Source organism: Lacerta agilis, chromosome 16 (assembly GCF_009819535.1).
Source record: "Lacerta agilis isolate rLacAgi1 chromosome 16, rLacAgi1.pri, whole genome shotgun sequence".
Taxonomy (NCBI): Eukaryota; Metazoa; Chordata; class Lepidosauria; order Squamata; family Lacertidae; genus Lacerta; species Lacerta agilis.
Window position 1 is genome coordinate 22074130 of NC_046327.1, and position 21177 is coordinate 22095306.

The following is a 21177-nucleotide window of genomic DNA, read 5'->3' on the forward strand; positions in this document are numbered from 1 at the left end:
GATACATAAGAAAGCCCTGTGTTTTATTATTTAGACCACACTGTGCCTACATTAATTACAGGTTTCGGCAGTCTGGTTGCCTGAAATATAGAGTTCCAATTTTTTTTTGCTTTATCTTCAGACTGATTTGTTTTTCAATTTTTAATCAAACGCAAAACAGAAACCACCAACGGTTTATGAACTGCGGCTATTCCGTATGTTCCTAACGGTTTGATGGCTACATCCTCATTGCACGGGTACATTTATGAGAACTGTTTTTTTCTCTTTAAATCAGGCACCCCCAAACTCAGCCCTCCAGATGTTTTGGGACTACAACTCCCATCATCCCTAGCTAATGGAACCAGTGGTCAGGGATGATGGGAGTTGTAGTCCCAAAACATCTGGAGAGCCGAGTTTGGGGATGCCCACTTTAAATGGTATCAAGGGACAGGTCAACATTCATTATATTCTTCCCCTTCCATGGATAGATCCAATGAAAGGTAATGCACTGAAATGTTAAATTTTGTTTTCCCGAGAAAAAGTCCAAGGCTCAAGGAGGATGGCTTGCTACCTGATAATCCCAGTAGAAATGTGCCAAAGGCTTTTAGGATGGAGAGCCAGTAATCTTCAACATGTGTGATGTGGCATAAAAGAATGCTCTGAGAAATAATTTGGCTAAATGAGAGTTCGAGGTATCCATCCAGAGAGGAGGGTTCCTGTTGCAACTCTTCATGAGCCGCAGCTTTGGAATGATTTTCCTCAATTCAGAAAAGACCATGTAGAGATGGAAGGAGTAGGCTTCTCTGAAAATGAATCATTTAAACTCTTTAAAATTAATGGGTGTCGGCATAAGAGGGCAATGTACCTATAATTTTAATCCACCAGCAGGCCTCAGCTGTATCAGAAGTTTGAGAAACATTTAGGAAAACCCAGCCAGGTGGGCAGTGTAGATATAATAATAATAATAATAATAATAATAATAATAATAATAATAATAATAAATTTGCCATGAGCACTTGGTTTAGATTAACCAAAGGAAGCAAGAAAATGAACTTCAATGCTTTGGGTACTGTTTTCTACCCTTTAAAAAATATTGACTCTGTGAATAGTAAATGACTTATACCAAGATGTACCCATCAATCCATTAAGAACATAGAGAAACTTAATTGTTCGTCGGGATACATATTAGCTAAGTGAGCGAGATGAGCTTCTTAGCAAGTCGTTGTGCTGTAATAACTAATGGACACACAACTTGGTAGACACGAGAGGCCAGCATCTCTGAATAAAGATTCCTCTCACAGGAGGAAAACTACCCACTCTATAAATAACCCTGCCATCTTCAGAGCATATTAATTAAAACATGAAGAGCCATTGTGGGCATTTAATGTCATTTTCATTAAGCGGGTTCCACAATGTAGCATTTATTACTGGTATTCCTATCTGGGTGAAGTAATCTCAACAACAACAAAAACCTATTAGCCCTAGAAGGAATAGCCGCAAAGTGTGACACTTGACTAGACAACACAGAGAGGAAATTCAATAAACTACGCCTTTGGGAACCTGCTCTAATGGACTGCAAGAGATGACAGGCTGGTGCATTGCTACGACAGGAGCACTGATGGGCTGTTATACTGCTACCTTCAGAAGCTAAAGGGTAGAAACAATGTCTGCTGGGTAGCTCAGCTGGTAGAGCATGAGGCTCTTAATCTCAGGGTTGTGGGTTCGAGCCCCACATTGGACAAAAGATTCCTGCATTGCAGGGGGTTGGACTAGAAGATCCTCAGAATCCTCTACAATTCTATGGGGTCAGATCTGCACTGGAGTAGCCTGGGGAGAGTCCCAACAGCTAGACAGGGGAGGACATTTGGCCCCCTGGCCTGAGTTTCCCCACCTTGTTCTAAATCAATGTTCACACCATTGAGATTGATGCACAGCCCTTGGTACCGCAGTGGATTGCCACAACTTTCTCTACAGCTATTTATAACCCCTTTCCACAGAAAAGTGCTCCAGGGAAAAGATCAAAGACCAGTACAAAACACAGAAACTTGCTTTGGTTTTAAAACACCCTGGGCCCTGCTTTCTGGTGTCACGCTGAATGAGAAGTTGTTTGGATAGTGCCAGAGACAGGGGCTTTTTTGCAGTGGCACCCAGACTACGGAATGCTCTCCCTGGGAAAATCCAGGCAGTCTGCTTTCTTTATGCATTTAAACACACGTTGGAAGCACTTTTATTTAGGAGGTTCTTTTAAATCTCAATGTGCTGGCAATATCATATATATATATATATATATATATATATATATATATATATATATATATATATATATATATAGGCTTTTCAGGACTGCAGCTCTATGCTAGTTTATTATGTTGCATGTTTATTGGTATAACTCAGGGGTGGATAACTCCTGGCCCAATAAAGGCCATAATAAAGGAGACTATATTATATGTATGCTAAGCTTTGCTTTAAGTGGTGATTTTTTCCCCCTGAGGGTACTCAAGGGTCTGCAGTACCGGCACTTCTTCCTGTTGTTGTTAAAAAGTATGGCACTTACAGTAACAACTTCGTGGTATCGGCACCTATTTTTCTAGAAAAAATAGTACATCACTCTAACAAGCAATAGAACTTCTGCTAAGTTTTCTTTCTTCAAAGGAAGGTGTTTTCCTTTGGGTGTTCATGAAAAATTGGGACTGGGCTTTGGAGGTATCATGTGCTCTTAATGGTCCTTCCAAATGTTCATCATTACCTTGCAACAAGATTATTCCCCTCCCTCGCTAAATTGTAGATTTTAATGCCAGATAATGTCCATATAGTTAAAGCTATGGTTTTCCCATGTATGGAAGTGAGAGCTGGACCATAAAGAAGGCTGATCGCCAAAGAATTGTTGCTTTTGAATTATGGTACTGGAGGAGACTCTTGAGAGTCCCATGGACTGCAAAAAGATCAAACCTATCCATCCTTAAAGAAATCAGCCTTGAGTGCTCACTGGAAGGACAGATCCTGAAGCTGAGGCTCCAATACTTTGGCCACCTCATCAGAAGAGAAGACTCCCTGGAAAAGACCCTGATGTTGGGAAAGATGGAGGGCACAAGGAGAAGGGGACAACAGAGGATGAGATGGTTGGACAGTGTTCTCGAAGTGACTGGCATGAGTTTGGCCAAACTGCGGGAGGCAGTGGAGGATAGGGGCGCCTGGCATGCTCTGGTCCATGGGATCACGAAGGGTCGGACACAACTGACAACAACAACAATGTCCGTAATGAACACCTCATCCACCCTTCTGTACAAGGGTAGCTTGGTTTCTAATAACAAGCAAACAAATCATTTTTAAAACTACACACGGGTTAAAATAAGATAACGTGAAAGAGCTACTCAACCAAAAACAAACGGAACCCAGAATAGCTAGAAGAAGCTTGAATATAAAGGTCACTTTTATATTAGCGCCCTGCATTCACAGGGTGCAAAATTTGCAGGGCATTTTCTACAATGAGCTGATGATTACTAGTTGAGATGGTTTTACATTAACTGTACAAATTCAGAGGGTAGTTCAATGCATGGCTATAAATCATAAAAGCTAAATGTAACCTCCATCTTCAGAGGCACTATACCCCTGAATACCAGTTGCTGGGGACAAATAAAAGGGCAGAAGGAGGAGGAGGAAGGACTCCTGTTTTCAGGCTCTACTGTTGAGCTTCCAGAGGCACCGGGCACACTTGAAGACAGAATAGTCTGCCCAAGCAAGATGAATGGCAGGGCATGGAAGGGTCATCTCCCTAAATAATCCACACACTGGATGTGTCATGCTGATTACCGGTCTCCGGCAAGTGTCAGGATACGCCTGCCATTTCAAAAGCTGGCTGCAGTAAAACTTTCTATATCCCTTGCATTTCCTTGACAAAGGAAGCATGTGAGCAACAGATGAAAAGCGAGGAATGATCTATTGGTTATCATTTTGGAAAATATTCCCTGGCACATCACCTTCCATCTGTGGAATGTGGTCAGGAAGCTCACTCCCTACTCGTCAGCTCTGATTTACTAATTGCCAGAATTCTGCCCCTGGCTCCAAGAGGAGGCTGGAGAAGGGCATTCCCCCAAGGCTAGGCAGAAGAGCAGCACTAAATCACCCGAGTTTCCTGACCAAGGTTTTAAATAGACGCTCCCAGAACAACTGTTCCAACTATTCCCACTGAACAGGCTCTGCCTAAGAGTTAGCACTTTTCTTTCCCTTGTCGATAGCTCAGCTGGTTGGAACGTGGTGCTGATAATGCCAAGGTTGCAGGTTCGATCCCCGTAAGGGACAGCTGCACATTACTGCATTGCAGGGGGTTGGACTAGATGATCCTCAGGGTCCCTTCCAACTCTAGGATTCTATGATTTATCATGGTGACATGTTGGCAGCTGACTTATCCAAGCAAAGCCTCGTCATACAGGCAGCTTGTTGGCACGACCAGGGTAACATCAGACCCAACAAAATCACTTAAGACTGGTGGCCATGCTGTGAAAACAACCAGCAGCAGCACAGCCACAAGTTAAATTGGTGACTCCAACATTACAGTGAGCACCGCAGGGATTCTGTTTTGTTGGTTTAGCACAAACCAACGCTGCTGAAATACTGCTGGAACCAACCCCCGCTGCCACTTCTGTAATTCAGTCTTGCGAAGTCCTCCGTCAACCTCCACCTGTCCTGGCATGAGCACTTGCTCAAATTCACTTTTGGCCTCTTCCTCTTCCTTCCGGAGACCATTTCAGCACCCGGAATCTTTGAACAAATGCTATGCCCCTAGTAGGGTACATACTGGCCTTCCCATGTCAATGTCAGGGCTGGCTCGGCTGCAGTTCAGCACAGGAACTCAGAGATGAGCGGGAAGGTTGGGTTCTTTACTCAGAGGGACAAAACACAACAGAGAAGCCTATGGGCAGGACTAGTCTGATGAAGCAGTTGCTGGAACTGAGGATCTTGAGCCTCCCATTTCCTCCTAAGGCTCCTCCCCAGCTGGCTGCCTACCCAACAGTTGCAAACTCCTTCGAAGACGGGTTCTCTGTGCTTTTTGTTTTACTGCATGTAACATCCTCCTCGTTCTAGGGGACAGATGATGAGGGGAGAAGGAAACAGTAGAACTGGAAGACTGCTGTGCATCTGTCGCAGCCTCAGCCGCCTCCTTCGTTTCGCTCTCACTTAAACCTACTGCTTGCTCAGCCTCTGATCCGTCCACCCACTTCCTCCTCCTCTGAGCTTTCTTCTGTATCCCAAGACCATAATCCTGGCTCAGAGCCTCCCTGCTCTGGTGCTTCTCAGGAGGGTTGCCTGGCTGTAGCCTCCCAACATTCCTCCTTGTCTAGCCAGTCCCTGACAGTCAACAGAGTACCAAGGAGATAGAAACTTCCTTGGGGCAGGAATGGGGAACCTCAGGCCTGGAGGACCCTCCATGCCTCCCCCCACCCTCTCTCTCCCTTAGAACTTTTCTCAGAGCACACCCTTTCCCCTAGCCACACCCCCTCTCCAGACCACACCCCCCCTGCCCCCTCTTTTGAGTGTAGACTGTGTCTTTGAACTCTGATAATTCTTCTGGCTTGTCCGGAGGGAGGATAGAGGTCCCAGTAGGGGGACACGGGTTTAGACCACAGCGCCTCTTGGGCTTACCAATCAGAAGGTCGGCAGTTTGAATCCCTGTGATGGAGTGAGCGCCCGTTGTTCTGTCTCAGCTCCTGCCAACCTAGCAGTTCAAAAGCATGCCAGTGCAAGTAGATAAACAGGTACCGCTGCAGCGGGAAGGTAAATGGTGTTTCTGTGCGTTCTGGTTTCCATCATGGTGTTCCGTTGTGCCAGAAGCGGTTTAGAAGTGGCCATGACCTAGAAAGCTGGACAAACGCTGACTCCCTCAGCCTGAAAGCGAGACGAGCGCCGCAACCCCATAGTCACCTTTGACTGGACTTAACTATGGTAGGATTTGCATTGGTTGCTCAATGCACTGGCTCCTGAAAAGTTGCCAGGGGGTGAATTGGGTTGGCTCTCAAGCTGCTGCAAATGTTTCTCCACTTCTGCCCCAGGGTCTTAGCTTCCCTTCAGAACTAAAAATGGCAAATGCTTCCAGAAGATGACTTTGGCAGAATTCAGCTTAAGCCAGCCTGATGCAGCAAAATAACTGAAGGAAATGCAAGTGACCTGTGCTATGCAAGGAGGTCAAAGTCAGATAGCTCAGCTGTGCTCCCTGACCTTACTTGATGTTAAGTTTATCCTGCGGTTTTATTATCTACCTCATGCACTGCAGACAAAGCTTACCCTTCTTATTTATTACCATGAAGGCTTTTTGTCAGCTTGCAGAGCGTTTTTAATGAAGAAAGCCTTGTTTTCTTGTTCTCTAGGTACCAGAAGCTACAAATCAAGATTTATTGCCATGTGTACATAAACGGAACAGAACGTGTCTACCATTTGGAAGGAGGAGGAGAGAAAAGAAAAAAGAAAAGAAAAGAAAAATATTTTCTCACTACATAAATCAACACAGAAAGCATGGACTGGACTGTTGAACAGCACATCTTGAAATTGCCACAGCTGATTCTTCATGCCTAAAGCCAAATAACAAACTTGTCAGCTGAGGGAGAAAAAAAGGCATTCCAAAGGGAAGCCAGCTACAGACATGACTTGTGTTGAAATGACACAGAACACCTGATTTGAAGCAAGGGAATCTTACTCCAAAAGTTATGTGGTCCTACTAAAATCTGCCACGTTTTTGAGTATCCAAACAAGGCTTTTATTTCATGGTTATCAGTGAGCATTATATATTCAGTGATATTAACATCCTTATGCTATGTTAACTGCTTGGTATCAAGTCATCATTTGACATCTTAACAAATCCCTTAATAATTATTACTTTCTTTTATTGTTTAGCTTAATGTCCACCTGACAATTCTGGTATTGACAATCACCAGGAATGAGTTGTTCCCTGACTAAGGAGGTACCGAAATGGATTGTTGGACTGGCCAAGATAAGAATGTTCTAGAAAGCAGGCCATATTGTTGTTGTTTAGTCATTTAGTCGTGTCCGACTCTTCATGACCCCATGCACCAGAGCACGCCAGGCACTCCTATCTTCACCTGCCTCTCGCAGTTTGGCCAAACTCATGTTAGTAGCTTCGAGAACACTGTCCAACCATCTCATCCTCTGTTGTCCCCTTCTCCTTGCGCCCTCAATCTTTCCCAGCATCAGGGTCTTTTCCAGGGAGTCTTCTCTTCTCATGAGGCCATATTAGATGAGTTTTATTCAATGAACTTTTACACTGTAGTTTATCTGTCTGTTATCTATGTTCACAATTCCAGTTCATGATGCTATACAGTAGCTATGTGCTGTCCTGGCACATAATGGTTGTTGGGGGACAGAGAAAAGAGAGAGAGACCAACAATGCTCTCATTTCTAATTCGCTATAAATCCAGCATTGTGTTGTGACCACGAAAGATGCAACTGCTTATGCCACAATGGTTCCACAACATAAACACTATAAATCCCATGATACAATGAGCATGTGCATATAGGTTCTCTAAATACCGTATTTGTGTATACATCCAGAAATTCTGGAGACATTGCCTTACGTGATTCTGGATCAGCATGGCTTGGATCAGATTTCTCCAGGGAGATTTAGATCAGCAGTTAAGTGCCCTTAACAAAAACGGGGCAGAAGACGGTCGTGTGCTTTTTAAGGAAGTTGTTTTTTCAAAGCTAAGACTTCCTTGCATTTCTGTAGAAGATCTCTCTCATTACCCTTATGGCCAAAGGATGAATCTATCTCATTTGTGAAGTGAGAAGATCTCAAGGGACGACTATTTACTGTCACGCGACATGGCTTCCTGTGAGATCACACCATTCTACAAATTCTTTATTTATTTTTGCCCTTGTTAAAAATACGGCTCAAACTGCCATTCTTGTTCTCTGAATGCCGGGCTCGTGAAATCACAAGGCATGCTTGTCACGTTCTGTTGTAAAGCTAAGCGACTGCTTGACGAGACCAACAATACTCTGGGGCTAATAAAAACAACAACTCCAAACTAAAATCTTATATGGTCCTTCAGAGAGTCAACGGCACACACTCCAGATGTCATTCATGGCTTTAATGAATCAGGAGGCTAGGCTTTTTTCTAGCCTAGTTGCCCTCAAGCGAAAGAGCCAAAAGGAACACTGTGTGGCGTGTGAGAGAGCACGCAGATTTCCCCATTAGCCAAAAGAAACGAGAAGAGATGCAATTCAAATTAATACACTTAATTAGCAAACAACAACAACAACTCAATTGTCAGAATCTATTATCAGAAATTGACAAAAGGCAAGCAAAAGGAAGAAAGATAACTCTGCAGTACGACACGTTTAGCAAATTGCAAACTTCAGTACCGACTCTTGGCTTTTTAAAAGGAGGAATTATTTCTGTGTGCGACAAACACCTTTCATCCAAAGCCATAACCCAGAGGTCAACTCAACCCTCCCCATTTTCTTTACTGCCCCTACAAGCCGACACCACTAGCAGCCTTGTCACCTATAGGACATGTCCCATCATGACATGAAGGGCTACTGAAAGTCATTTCTTAAAGGGGGGGGGCATTGAAAAGATACACCCTTCACTGGGCAAATATGGATACACTGAAAAATCCTGTGGCTCAAATATAAATTTGTGAATTGTTGGTGGAAGCACAGTTGCACCCCTATGAGCAAAAAATGTTTAAACAAACAAAAAAAGCAACTAAGGGCATTTTAAAATGATCAGAGGGCTGCTGGGATAATGCATATTATTTATCAAGTCTGTGTATCAGAATATTTTGCAATTGTGCTGCCAGTAAGATAATAATTGGAGCTTAGCACTGTTTAAGGAAACTACTGTCTGCAACCCGAAAGGATTGTGTTTGGGGGTAGGGTGAATGAATACCTGAAAGAATTATGATTACTAATTTATACCGCACATGGATTTTCTTCAGCATTTCTGAAGAAAGCAGGTTCCTGCCTTGAAGAGCTTACAATAGTTTTGACAGTAGGGAGAGAACGGAGGGATGGCAGAAGCAAGGGCAACAGGAGATGAATGCAATTGCTTGCAATTAAAATGCACTTAGGAGGTCTCATTTCATTTGAGAATGAAGATGAATGAAGATTGAGGGGTTGTATAACTGGAAACACTCTGCAAAGCAGCCTAAGATACAAGCGGCAAGTGTCACGTCTTATCAGCAATTATCGACATAACGTGCCATGTTGAAAGAGAAACGTCTCTGAAAACCACACAGATTATCTGGCCTGGGGAGCTATGTTCACCTGGAACTTCAGGTGTGTGGAAGAAGAATTTATGGAAACACTTGATCTCATCACTATTAGAAGGAATATTCACAATTCCACTGTAATGAATCAGATCTGAGACCCACGGGATTTTAAGAGTTAATGGGCTCCACAGTTTGAGTGGCAGACACCCCTTGGGAGGCGGGACATTCCGGTATTTAAAAGGAGGGAGCAGCCTAGTGGGTGAGTGTGTGTGTGAGGGTTGGAGAGTGGTGACTGAAGAAGGAGGGTGTGGGGCCAGGTTAGGTTTAGGTTAGGTTAGGATTGTTGAAGATGTGTTTATGTTACTAAAAAGAAGAATCTACACTGTTAAGAAACTAAGTTTATGAACCTATACTGAAACCGTTATGCTTTGTAATAAATAAAGATCTCTTGTTTTTGAGCCAAGAAAATATTGTCGTTCTTATGGTCCAGCGAGTTATATAAGCTCTTGGGAAGGGGAACTCAGGGAAAGGGCAAAACTAACCTGAGAGGCGATAGTTTGTGTCTTGGAGTTCCCTCTGGAGGGGCTAGCTGGTGGAAAACCTAGTATTGCCACATAGTTGCTAAGAGGGCTTAGCTAACTGATATAGTGAGGGGATCTAATAAAGAGAAGCCCCGATCTATAGGCAAAGGAGAGGTTAACCCCCGAAGCCCAGAGCCAAGGATATAACCGGCCACGGCCGCTGGACAGGGAAACTCCCATTACTAAGAAATTCCCAGTTTATTAATCGAAGGGAAAGGCAATAACAGACGGACCTCAGAGGGACAGGTGGGGTGCATGGTAATTGACCCAGAACACCTGATTAACAATTTAACTTAGTAACAAGGGGAGAGTCTGAAGTGGAGGTTCGTCGCATTGGCTGGTAAGGAGGCCTTTTTGAAACTGCTTTGAGTCAAAAAACAATACTGCCTTGTTCAATCCCTAACTTACAACAGGAGACATAATTTTTATAGGATGAAGCATTCCTATAAAAGTCCATCATTGCAATAGTCCCCTGAGGGCAACCATAATGTATCCTCTGTTGGGTTTTACTCTCTGCAACGCGGTGTCAGAAGTGGGAAGAAAGAGTTTACCCCTACAGAATAGGTGCCACCAAGGGCAGTTCTAGCTCTTTCTTTTTAAACAAATACACACACACACACACACACACACACACACACACACTGTGTATATGTGAGAGAAAAGCAACAGGGGGAACTCAGAGACATGGTTGGGTAGATGTCAAACCTACTTATGCTGATTTAAGATTCTTGAATGGTGGAAATCAGGTGTACCCCGCTCAACTTAGGAGCGGGTGAGAACTTCAGCAAAAAGCAAGATATTTCCCTGAACCCTATAAAAAGGTAAAAGGTAAAGGACTGCTGGACAATTAAGTCCAGTCAAAGGTGACTATGGGGTTGCGGCGCTCATCTCGTTTCAAGACCAAGGGAGCCAGTGTTTGTCCAGAAACAGCTTTCTGGGTCATGTGGCCAGCATGACTAAACCAATACTGGTGCACGAAGGACTGTGACGAGTGCCAGAGCGCCCAGAAAAGCCGTTTACCTTCCTGCCACAGTGGTACCTATTTATCTACTTGCACTTGCATGCCTTCGAACTGCTAGGTTGGCAGAAGCTGAGACAGAGCGACGGGAGCTCACCCCGTCACAGGGATTCAAACTGCCGACCTTCCGATCTAGCATAGTTCAAACCCAAACCCCTCCGACATGTAGGAGGACCTCCCCAAACCTGCTGTCCAGAAGTCATTGTGTGCCTTTTGGAGCAGCCCACCTTGCACTCTTAAGGCTTCACTGGTCTAAAATACAAAGCTAGCTCCCTCCCCACCCACCTACTAACACACTTCACCCCCCAGTCACCTTTCCTCTCAGCTCTTATTGACATTCCAGTAGCCTGGCAGACTCCCACCCGACATGCCTCGGCGCTATGAAAACCATGCAATAAAACTATCAGAGCGCTTTGTGGTGCGACAGTGGGGAACGTGATGGATTCATTTATGAGCAAAGGTTTCTTCATGTGGTTGATCCTAGAGACATGGACCACCAAAGGAGAGAGCTTGTCACACTTCAGGGCACCTCGGAAACTTGGTGGGAAAGGCGGGGTTCCTTTTGTTCTAAGCTGAACAACTCAGTAATAAAAGCACTCCACTGTTTGCTTTGTTCTAACAGAGAAGCTTTTTTTTTTTTTTTTTTAAAAAGAAAGAGTTCATCACTAGCACCACAAACGCTGCAGCTGTTTAGCTATGTGGTATTTGGGGGGCGGGGGAGAAACTAAATCAGGCCTGTACAACTTGTGACCCACCCAGTCAACAACAGCCCCACCACCCATGTATGATGCCCCACTAGGTCTCAGTACACATCCTGGTTTTGCTGTCTGCCTGGAACTGCTAAAACAGACTTGTGAAGTGCTCAGAAGGCCGGCCGTACATGGCTGGTTGGTTGCATTTGGCTTAGGGAGCTGCAAGCTGTGCACAGGGCCTGGACTAAATGCCGCAATGCTTTTCAGAAACATATCAGTCTAATTCATACAAACAGTTAAAACCCAAGGCAGGGCTATAGCGTTTAAGCAACTAAGTCTATGTGACGTAAAATCCTTCGCGCGCCCCCCAAACCCTCCGCCATCACCTGTAATTGTAAGCATAAACTGCATTTGTTGCACATTTAAAAACAAAACGAAAACACCATCCACTGAGAATCAGCATAGCGTCGATTTCCACGAGCGGCTTCAGGAACGCCAAAGGGAAATATTGGGCCGCTGCCCAGTAAGGAGGAAATTTGATCACAGAGGAAGAAGAAGGGTAAACTCAGAACAAATACGCCACACTTTTGTTTCACTCTTCAGCCAAAGAATGACGGAAGCAGACGGCTCAGTAAGATAAACACTGAAAATCTGGGAATGTACGACCAGGAATAAGTCCTTGCATGTGGGGAATCACAGTAAGGGAGACATCTCAGTAGGGGGAAATCCTGGCGGCGCTTGCAGGCTTCATGCAAGGCAGAGGAACCACTCAGGCCAATGTGCAGAAGTCACAGCTAGCTGGCTGCACTGCATTCCTCTGCAGGAATACCAAAGTCCCTGGGATGCGGTCCAACTCCACATAGCTTGCCCTCTCCCAGCTGCCTGTTGCTTCCCATTTCCACAGTTCCTTGGAAGAGGAGAGGGCAAGCACTGGCAGGTTTGGAAAGGTCAAATCTTCTCAAGGACAAAAGGCTTGGTCCTCAGACCTCCAGTTACTGAACCTCGAATTAAAAAACTACCTGAATGTACTATATATATTGCAATTCATGCTTTTTTGCACTCAACATCTTATGCAGTTATTTTCCCTAAAAAGCAAAGTCTCAAAGAGTTGAGCCACACAATCACACGGTACGGCCTCCCTAGGACTGTATCATTTCAAGACTGCAGGTAGGGAATTTAATGCTGAGTGCGCCTCGATATTAAAACAAAACAAGAACTCCCTGCACACACAGGCCTTCTCTTTGAAAAGCTACTTTTCTAAAACAACCACCACCAACAATATATATTTGTATCATAGCAATTTTCATATTTGTATTACGGCATGTAATATTATAGTTGATCTCAACAGTTGAGTATGTCCTAGTTTTCCTATCCCTTATTGTTTAGCTTAATGACCACCCAAACAAATCTGGCACTGATGATCACCTGAAATGAGTCATACCCAGATTAAGGAAGGAATGAAACTGACTATCAAACTGGCTTAGATCTGAATTTTCTAAAATTCAGAACAGATTAGATTCGTTTCATTTGATGAACTTTCATATGGTACTTTGCCAGTCTATAGGAGGGTTGTTGATGATTTCTACACTTGTTACTATTCTTGTGCAGCCTCATTACAGAATGGTTGGGCCTTGGGGAGAGGAGAGAGAGAGAGAGAGAAACTAGTAAAACAATGGGTTTATTAAATGTTGAGGCGGGTGGGAGGGAGGAACGAAGAGCAGAAACAATTTAATCAGCAGCTAGAAGAGATAAAGTGTATTTTGTTAAAAGGGGCCAGGCAAACACTAAAAAATCTGTGCACGTCCCTGGAGCATTACAACCAAATCTAGTAACTGTCATTCAAAGCAATACAGCCTGACGTTTGGAATTCTAAAATTCCTATGGGGAAAGGAGAGGCCTTTCTAGTGTCAATGCGAAGGAATACTTTCTGTTTGCTCTTACTGCACCCAAGAAACCTCCGCTTAAATTGAGTCACACCCATACAGTTTTTAAAATATATATATATATACCTACTTTAATGAAAGTGAATAGTCATGCTTGCTGGTTTGACTATTCCTCACTAGATAGCTACATTCTTTACACAACCGCAAGAGGTTTTCTGCATCTGTCCGACTGATTGCTCCATGATACCATCTGCAAGAGAAACCAAAAGCCGCACAGCAATCAAGCATTTGGGTAAACATGCCTTGAGTTTACAAAACATCTCACAATATAATTGTTTTAGTGTTTTAAGGGCAATGTAAGCGCGGAGGACACAATTCACAAAAAGTTAAGCACGTGGATTTCAGTGGGAGAAGATCTACAACACGTAGGGCAGGCAACTCTGGGGACATTCGTTTTATAGACCTTCCATTCTGAACAGAATGTTGTTTGTGTGTGCATCTATCTATTACAACCACTTTCCTAATTTCCATCCTTTCCTTTTCCTTTTCCACTGACCTAGCAAGACTGGGTTTTCATCATAATCCCAAATTCTTCCTGATGATCACAAATAGTTCAGGCTACATATGTAAAGTTTGGATTTTGTCTTCTCAATGCCCAATACTTCTTAAACAAATGTAATGTGGCATAAGGATTACATAGTGTGCCCAGAATAAGTCCTATGTTCTTGTTTGTATTCCTGCCCTCCTATTCCTTGATACACTTTTGAAAAGGCAAGAGTTGCATTTTTTTTAAAAAAAAATTAAAGTTGATTGCACTTTGTTTTAGGGCTATTGTTTTCTAGGAAAAGAGGTGCTGGAACTGAGTTCCAGGGAGTTCCAGCTGAAAAAAGCCCTGCTTTGTGCAATAATGTAGATGGTCACTGTTGGATGAAATCGCACAGAAGAGGCAAGAGATGCTTATTTCAAAGCCAGGGTGATAACTACAGATTTCAAAAAGGGGGTGAGAGACACTTTTGATACCCAGTTGTGCTCTCAATATCCCTTAGGACAGCCTGAGCTGCTCCAAAACAATCCTTTTCATGGCAAACACCCAGGGCCAGATTTAGGTTTGATGAGGCCCTAAGCTACTGAAGGTAATGGGCCCTTTATATGTCCAGCTGCCCTTTGTCAACAACAAATTGTCGCTGTTTTTTGTGTTGAGTATATGCTATATGGTAATTTGTGGACCTAATAGGTATTTGCACATAACAAAATATGTATTTTATCAAAGTAATTGTTGAACTGAAATACAATTAAGAAGATGTTTATCTTTATTTTGGAAATGTACATCTAGTTTTTGTTTTTTTTAATTTTTGGGGGGCCCCCAAGAGAGTGTGGCCTAAACTACAGCTTGTTTAGCTTATACGTAAATCTGGCACTGCAAACACCAGATGTCCCAAAAGCTATTTTCTTGTTGTATTTTCTAGGTGACTACCTAAACTAAAGCTTGTTTTAAGCATGCACCGATCTATTTAAAATGTGGTATGTGACCAGCCAGCTTGCAACGCATACACTAACTGTTGCACCTTTTACAGGTCAAGGAGTTGTGACTGCAATGCAATCCAAAGCAGAGATGCGGGTGAGAAAGTTCTGTTGCTGATCTGCAATGCAGGCACCATGGCCTCAGAAACTTCTAGCAAACAGACTTCTGCTGTTCTCCTCCTCCACCTACACAGCAAACTTCCAACTCGACTTACATTTGTTTTTCCAGTGGGATGGTTGGATCCACTCTCTCCCCCAGGATTCCACAGAATTCGGGGCTACCATGCTTGATAGGTTTGAAGCCTCCCCCTGGTGCTCGAAGCTGTCGACGCCGGTCGTTCGAAGACGGGGAAGGTGAAGACTGCCTCATTTCTCCCCCATTGAACTGGGCTGAAAGAAACATTCAGGCAAAGCGATTACCTCCAAATAATAATAATAATAATAATAATAATAATAATAATAATAATAATAATAATTTATTATTTATACCCCGCCCATCTGGCCGGGTCTCCCCAGCCACTCTGGGCGGCCTCCAACAAATACCAAAATACAATACAAAGTCACAAATTAAAAACTTCCCTAAACAGGGTTGCCTTCAGGTATTTTCTAAATGACAGGTAGTTGTTTATCTCTCTGATCCCTGATGGGAGGGCGTTCCACAGGGTGGGCGCCACTACCGAGAAGGCCCTCTGCCTGGTTCCCTGTAGCTTTGCTTCTCGCAGTGAGGGAACCGCCAGAAGGCCCTCGGTGCTGGATCTCAGTGTCCGGGCTGAATGATGGGGGTGGAGATGCTCCTTCAGGTATACAGGACCTGTATACTCCTTCAGGTATACAGGACCAACTCCCTGCTGATAGAAGCGCCCCGCCAAAATCTTCAGAAGCACCCAGTCCCAAAGGAAGTTCTGATCAGCAGATTCGCTTAAGGAACCTCATCAATCAGCAGAATCCCTTTGCAAGGGCTTCCACTTGTGTGGTGTGGCTTTCCTCTCTCCCCCCCCCAAAGGCTCTGATTTGGAGAACCCCCAGAAAAGTGTGCAGTAGGAAGAGGGGGGAAGTTGTTCCTCTTTGCAAGCTGCAATGCTCGTATTGACGAGGCGTTCACCACAGGGCAAGGTGGGCGCTCACGGGCGAGCTTCTCCTCTGCAAACAGTTACCGAGGCTTTCCAGAAAGCTGAAGCCACGGTACAGCCCCGAAACAAGACGTCAACCATTTCCCTTTGCAATCGCACCAATTTCATCAGCAGTTGGAACAGACTATTAGGGTGGATAAGCAGATTTGTAAGGACAATGTGTGTGTGTGTGGGGGGGGGGTACACTGAATGGTCTGGCTGCCAACTGCAGGAGGCAAAGCTAGGATGGTATTCCCTTGGCTTGTTTATTTGTGCCGCAAGCAAGAACAACACCCAGCCTTATTAAACGGAGACTAAGGACATAACTACGTCACAGATTTACATTGGTTTAACAGCCATTCCCTCTCTGCAGGTTTCAGGTTCAATCACCGTAAGGGACCGCTGCATAGTCCTGTATTGCAGGGGGTCAGACTAGTTGATCCTCAGGGTCCCTTCCAACTCTTTAATTCCATTTAAAAAGGGCTCATTCCCCAACACACAACAATGGTGGACCATAGTTAAGAATGACAAGAAATGCCCCAATACATTAACAGGTATTATGCAGTGCTTTCCCCCATAAAAAAAGGTTTAGGGGTACAAGATTCACAAAATGTATAGGGGTATGCGTCCCCCTGCATCCCCCCCCCCAGGAAAAAAAGCACTGGTATTATGGTAAATTATTTTCAGCAAAGGGACATCAATTGCTGGAGACAAGGCCAGGCATCTTTTTGGAGGCGAAAGCCTTTCCTGTATCTGTAGACTTCTTCTCAATTGCTTTATCATGTGTAAAACTATAAAACAGGGAACAGCAGCCTTAAGTATTTATATTATTTCCTGGCAAATAACAGTAGACTTATTTAAAACAAAATCGAAAATTCTTTCTAGTAGCACCTTAGAGACCAACTGAGTTTGTTCCTGGTATGAGCTTTCGTGTGCATGCACACTTCTTCTCCTGTAACAGTAGACTTATTTGACAGAGAGAGAGAGAAAAAAACCCTGTATTTCTTTTAGGAAGCTAGACAGACTCCTATAATACTCATCAAACCATATGCCAGAGTTTCTTTACTGGACCGGCAGCTTAGTTTTTAGGAGATTTTTTGGGTGCAGCAGGAGGGAGAACGAAAAGGGATTCACCTCCTGAGTAAAACCACCCCCCTCTTATTACAGATTTACCCTGCTGTCCACAACAGGAATCTCCCGGCTCCTTCCTCACTCTCCCTGCACCCCGCAAGTAGAATTATGGTAAGCTTTGAGGCATTTCTTTTACTTCCATTCCCCCCTCAACATCTGGATCACCAATGTACCACAAAGCGCTTCAAGGATTAGTACCCTGCTTTGGCTAGTACCACCACAAATAGACCCTGCTTTGCCTCTGGCAAGCCACATATCTTTCCAAGACGTCCCACTTCACCTCTGTGGTCATCTGAATCTGATGCACACCCCCAGTGCAGAGAGAGAGCTTGAGCCCAGCTTGTCACCTTGCAAGCAGAGAGGTTGAAGGATTGAGGCAAACTGTGTTAGCTTGGTGCATATACAGCCTTTAAGGTAAAGGACCTCTGGATGGTTAAGTCTAGTCAAAGGCGACTAAGGGGTTGCAGCACTCATTTCGCTTTCAGGCTGAGGGAGTCAGCGATTGTACACAGACAGCTTTCCGGGTCATGTGCCCAGCATGACTAAACTGCTTCTGGCACAATAGAACACAGTGACAGAAGCCAGAGAGCATGGAAATGCCGTTTACCTTCCCGCTGCAGTGATGCCTGTTTATCTACTTGCACTGGTGTGCTTTCCAACTGCTATGTTGGCAGGAGCTGGGACAGAGCAATGGGAGCTCACTCCGTCACAGGGATTTGAACCACTGACCTTCTGATTGGCAAGCCCAAGAGGCTCAGTGGTTTAGACCACAGCGCCCCATTAACCAGATTTAACCAGCCTTTATCCAGATTTAATATAAATAATGGTAGGCAATCCCATTACAAAGCATAGCTTTACATCCCAGCATGCTGCTTATGGAGCAGTGAGAGGTTTTACTTTCTTGGGTTCCATGATCACTGCAGATGGTGACAGCAGTCACGAAATTATAAGACGCCTGCTTCTTGGGAGAAAAGCAATGACAAACCTAGACAGCATATTAAAAAGCAGAGACATCACCTTGCCGAAAAAGGTCCGTATAGTTAAAGCCATGGTTTTCCCAGTAGTGATGTATGGAAGTGAGAGCTGGACCATAAAGAAGGCTGATCGCCGAAGAATTTATGCTTTTGAATTAAGGACAGATCCTGAAGCTGTGGCTCCAATACTTTGGCCACCTCATGAGAAGAGAAGACTCCCTGGAAAAGACCCTGATTTTGGGAAAGATGGAGGGCACAAGGAGAAGGGGGCGACAGAGGATGAGATGGTTGGACAGTGTTCTCGAAGCTACCAACATGAGTCTGACCAAACTGTGGGAGGCAGTGAAAGACAGGAGTGCCTGGCGTGCTCTGGTCCATGGGGTCACGAAGAGTCGAACACGACTGAACAACTGAACAACAACATGCTGCTTATCCTTTTACCATAGTTATATCATGTCTGCACTGGGTCAGATAAAAGAGACAACATGAAGCAAACCATTAAAAATGGGAGCCATCTTGCAGTATTGGGGCATTCATTCTTGTCTACTTCACCCTGTGTGCATGGAGAAAAAAAGGCATGCATGTGTTTGCTGTAACATTACAGACTTTTTTTTTTTTAAGTGTGGGTTCAGAACTCATGTAGAGTGTCTTATCTGAGGGGGCCTTTAAATGGCACTGTATGAAAGGTATAATTACAGAATTGGTTCATGAATATTAAATGTGCAAAAGCTCATGGAATCATAATCGAGAAGCAAAGGTGCTGGAAAGAATTAACCAATTTAAATGGTTCATAAAATTTAATTATGTTTCACTTATTTATTCTGCTAAATACGAAATATCTTTAATGTTGTTGATCTTTTGTGAGAAACCCGCACATAATCCTTTGAAAGAATATTTGTGTTGAGACAAATCACGCAGCCAAACACCACGGAAGGAACCTAATTCATTTACAACAACCTGCAAGTAATTAAAAGCTGCAAGCAATTAGAAGAAGCCTTATTTAACATGTGAGAAGTCAAACAAGAAACTCTCCTAAGGGTGTGTGTGTAGATGGTAAGGAAATGACACACTGAAATAACAAAATACTGACTTCAACGTTTATCAAGCCCAGCGTAATTTTTACAGGGGAATTTGGTCCATCAAATATGGGATAAGTCCAGAGCACTTTCCACCCAAATCTCAGTTAACTGAGACATACTTTTTAAGATTAAAACTGGAGACACATTCTATTCTTACCTGCTTGTTGCAGAAGCAGGAGGAGACACTCATGTACTTTCACCTGCCTGACTAATCCCTGTCTCTTAGCCTCCCTCCTCCCAGCTTCCTGCTTCCTGATTCTGGACTTCTCTCTGCCACAGACTCTCCCTTTTCACCAAGCCCTGTTACCTCTTCAGCTTCTGACACCTCCCCCTTCAGTCTTCTTCCTCTGACCACTCATCGTCATCCCACCACCACTCCCTGGCCTCTGAGCCTTCATCCCTTGGGGTTACCCACCTGCTTCCTCCCACCATTCCTCTGTGTCCAACCCATCAATGACATCTATGGACGCCCCAAGATCAATCTGAAATATGAGGCTGCGTTATTTTGGTGTGCACTACAATTTAAGTGCACTTCGCCTTCCCCAAGCTGCCTAATGTTATTGTGCGGTTTTGCCCCTAACCTATTGTCAAGGAATGGACTGAAGACGACGACTGGGGAATGAATTCTAGGGCAGACCAGCTTCTCTCCGATGGAGAGCTGGAGGGGGAAAGAGTCGTGTGTGTGTGTCCCCCACCTTGTCCACAGCGTGTTCAGAAGCAGAGAGACACAGAAGCTGAACAGCTTAGGGAGGATTCAGGTAGGTAGCCGTGTTGGTCTGGCACCGTCAAAATAAATAAATAAAAATAGCTCAGTAGCATCTTAGAGACCAACTAAGTATACCCAGAACAAACTTAGTTGGTCTCTCGAGGTGCTACTGAACTATTCTTTTTTATTTATTTTGAGCTTAGGGAGGAGTTACCCAGTTACAAGATAATGACAAGGGAGCCAGAAGGGAGGGGGCAGCTAGTCGAGACATCACTTGAGAGCGTGGGGGACCCCCCTCACCACAGACTTGGAGGTCCAAACGTATCAGAGAGCAAAGGAGGCGGAAGGGGGGAGGAACTTCCCATTGGCACCTTAACTGCTGCGGAAGTTGGATTTAGAGTGGCCAACTGCCCTCCTTGAGGAGAGCTGTATATTTGCGCTTGCAACTAATGAAAGGACGACAAATCTATCAACTGCTTGTTAGTTCTTATCTGTGAAGATACCGAAGGGAGAGGAGGACTCTCCACACCTGACACCTATTAAAGAGGGAGAAGAGGCAGAAGATGCAGCTCTAGAGAAGTGCACAAGGATGCAAGCCTGACTGTGCCCTATCTCCAAGCCCATGGGTTCTGCTACTCCTGTCCAAGAACGCAACATGTCCCCATGGCCTGTGCCACTTCTGGTACCCATGCCATAGGTTGGGTACTCTTGGGTTTATTTATTGAAAGCTATTAGAACTCTGGGAAATATATTCCCCAGCTTTCGCAACCAAGCCCATAGCTGTGAGGCCAAGAGATTTCGTATATTTTGTTATTCACAGTTCAAGAATATTTTTCAGCACACAAATTTGCCCTCCAGCTGGAGGTGTTTTGCTGTTGTAAGAATCATGTGCTAAATATTCAGATTGCTGTTTCGGTGTCAGACAGACTACTGAGCTACTGTTTTAGCTTTTCATACACCGCCTACAAAACGGGGGTGGGTGGGTGGGGGGAGCATGTCTAGATTGCACATAATCACCACACCTGTGTGGGAAGCGGCGGCAGCAGCTCAGGCATTCACTGAATTTGGAAAACAATCAAAACTAATAACTTCAAAGAAGTTCAAACATGTTTACTGTGCAGTTCCTATGCATCAGACCAAGAATTGCAATCAACCCACGGAGTAGCAGCAGACTTTGAAAAAAACTGTTGCCCACTTTGATGAATAATACAACTCATACGAGGATTTTTAAAAACACACAGACGCACACAAGCAGAGGGAGTCTTTCTATAATGAAATCT

General features: G+C 44.2%; 1 protein-coding gene across 1 annotated transcript in view; it reads right to left on the reverse strand.

The window, feature by feature from the left end:
• SHB (SH2 domain containing adaptor protein B) overlaps positions 1 to 21177 on the reverse strand; it is a 131597-nt gene that overhangs the window by 16473 nt on the left and 93947 nt on the right. The window contains 2 exon segments of the mRNA XM_033172933.1: positions 13508 to 13627; positions 15114 to 15288. Coding sequence (XP_033028824.1) covers positions 13508 to 13627; positions 15114 to 15288 — 295 coding nt within the window.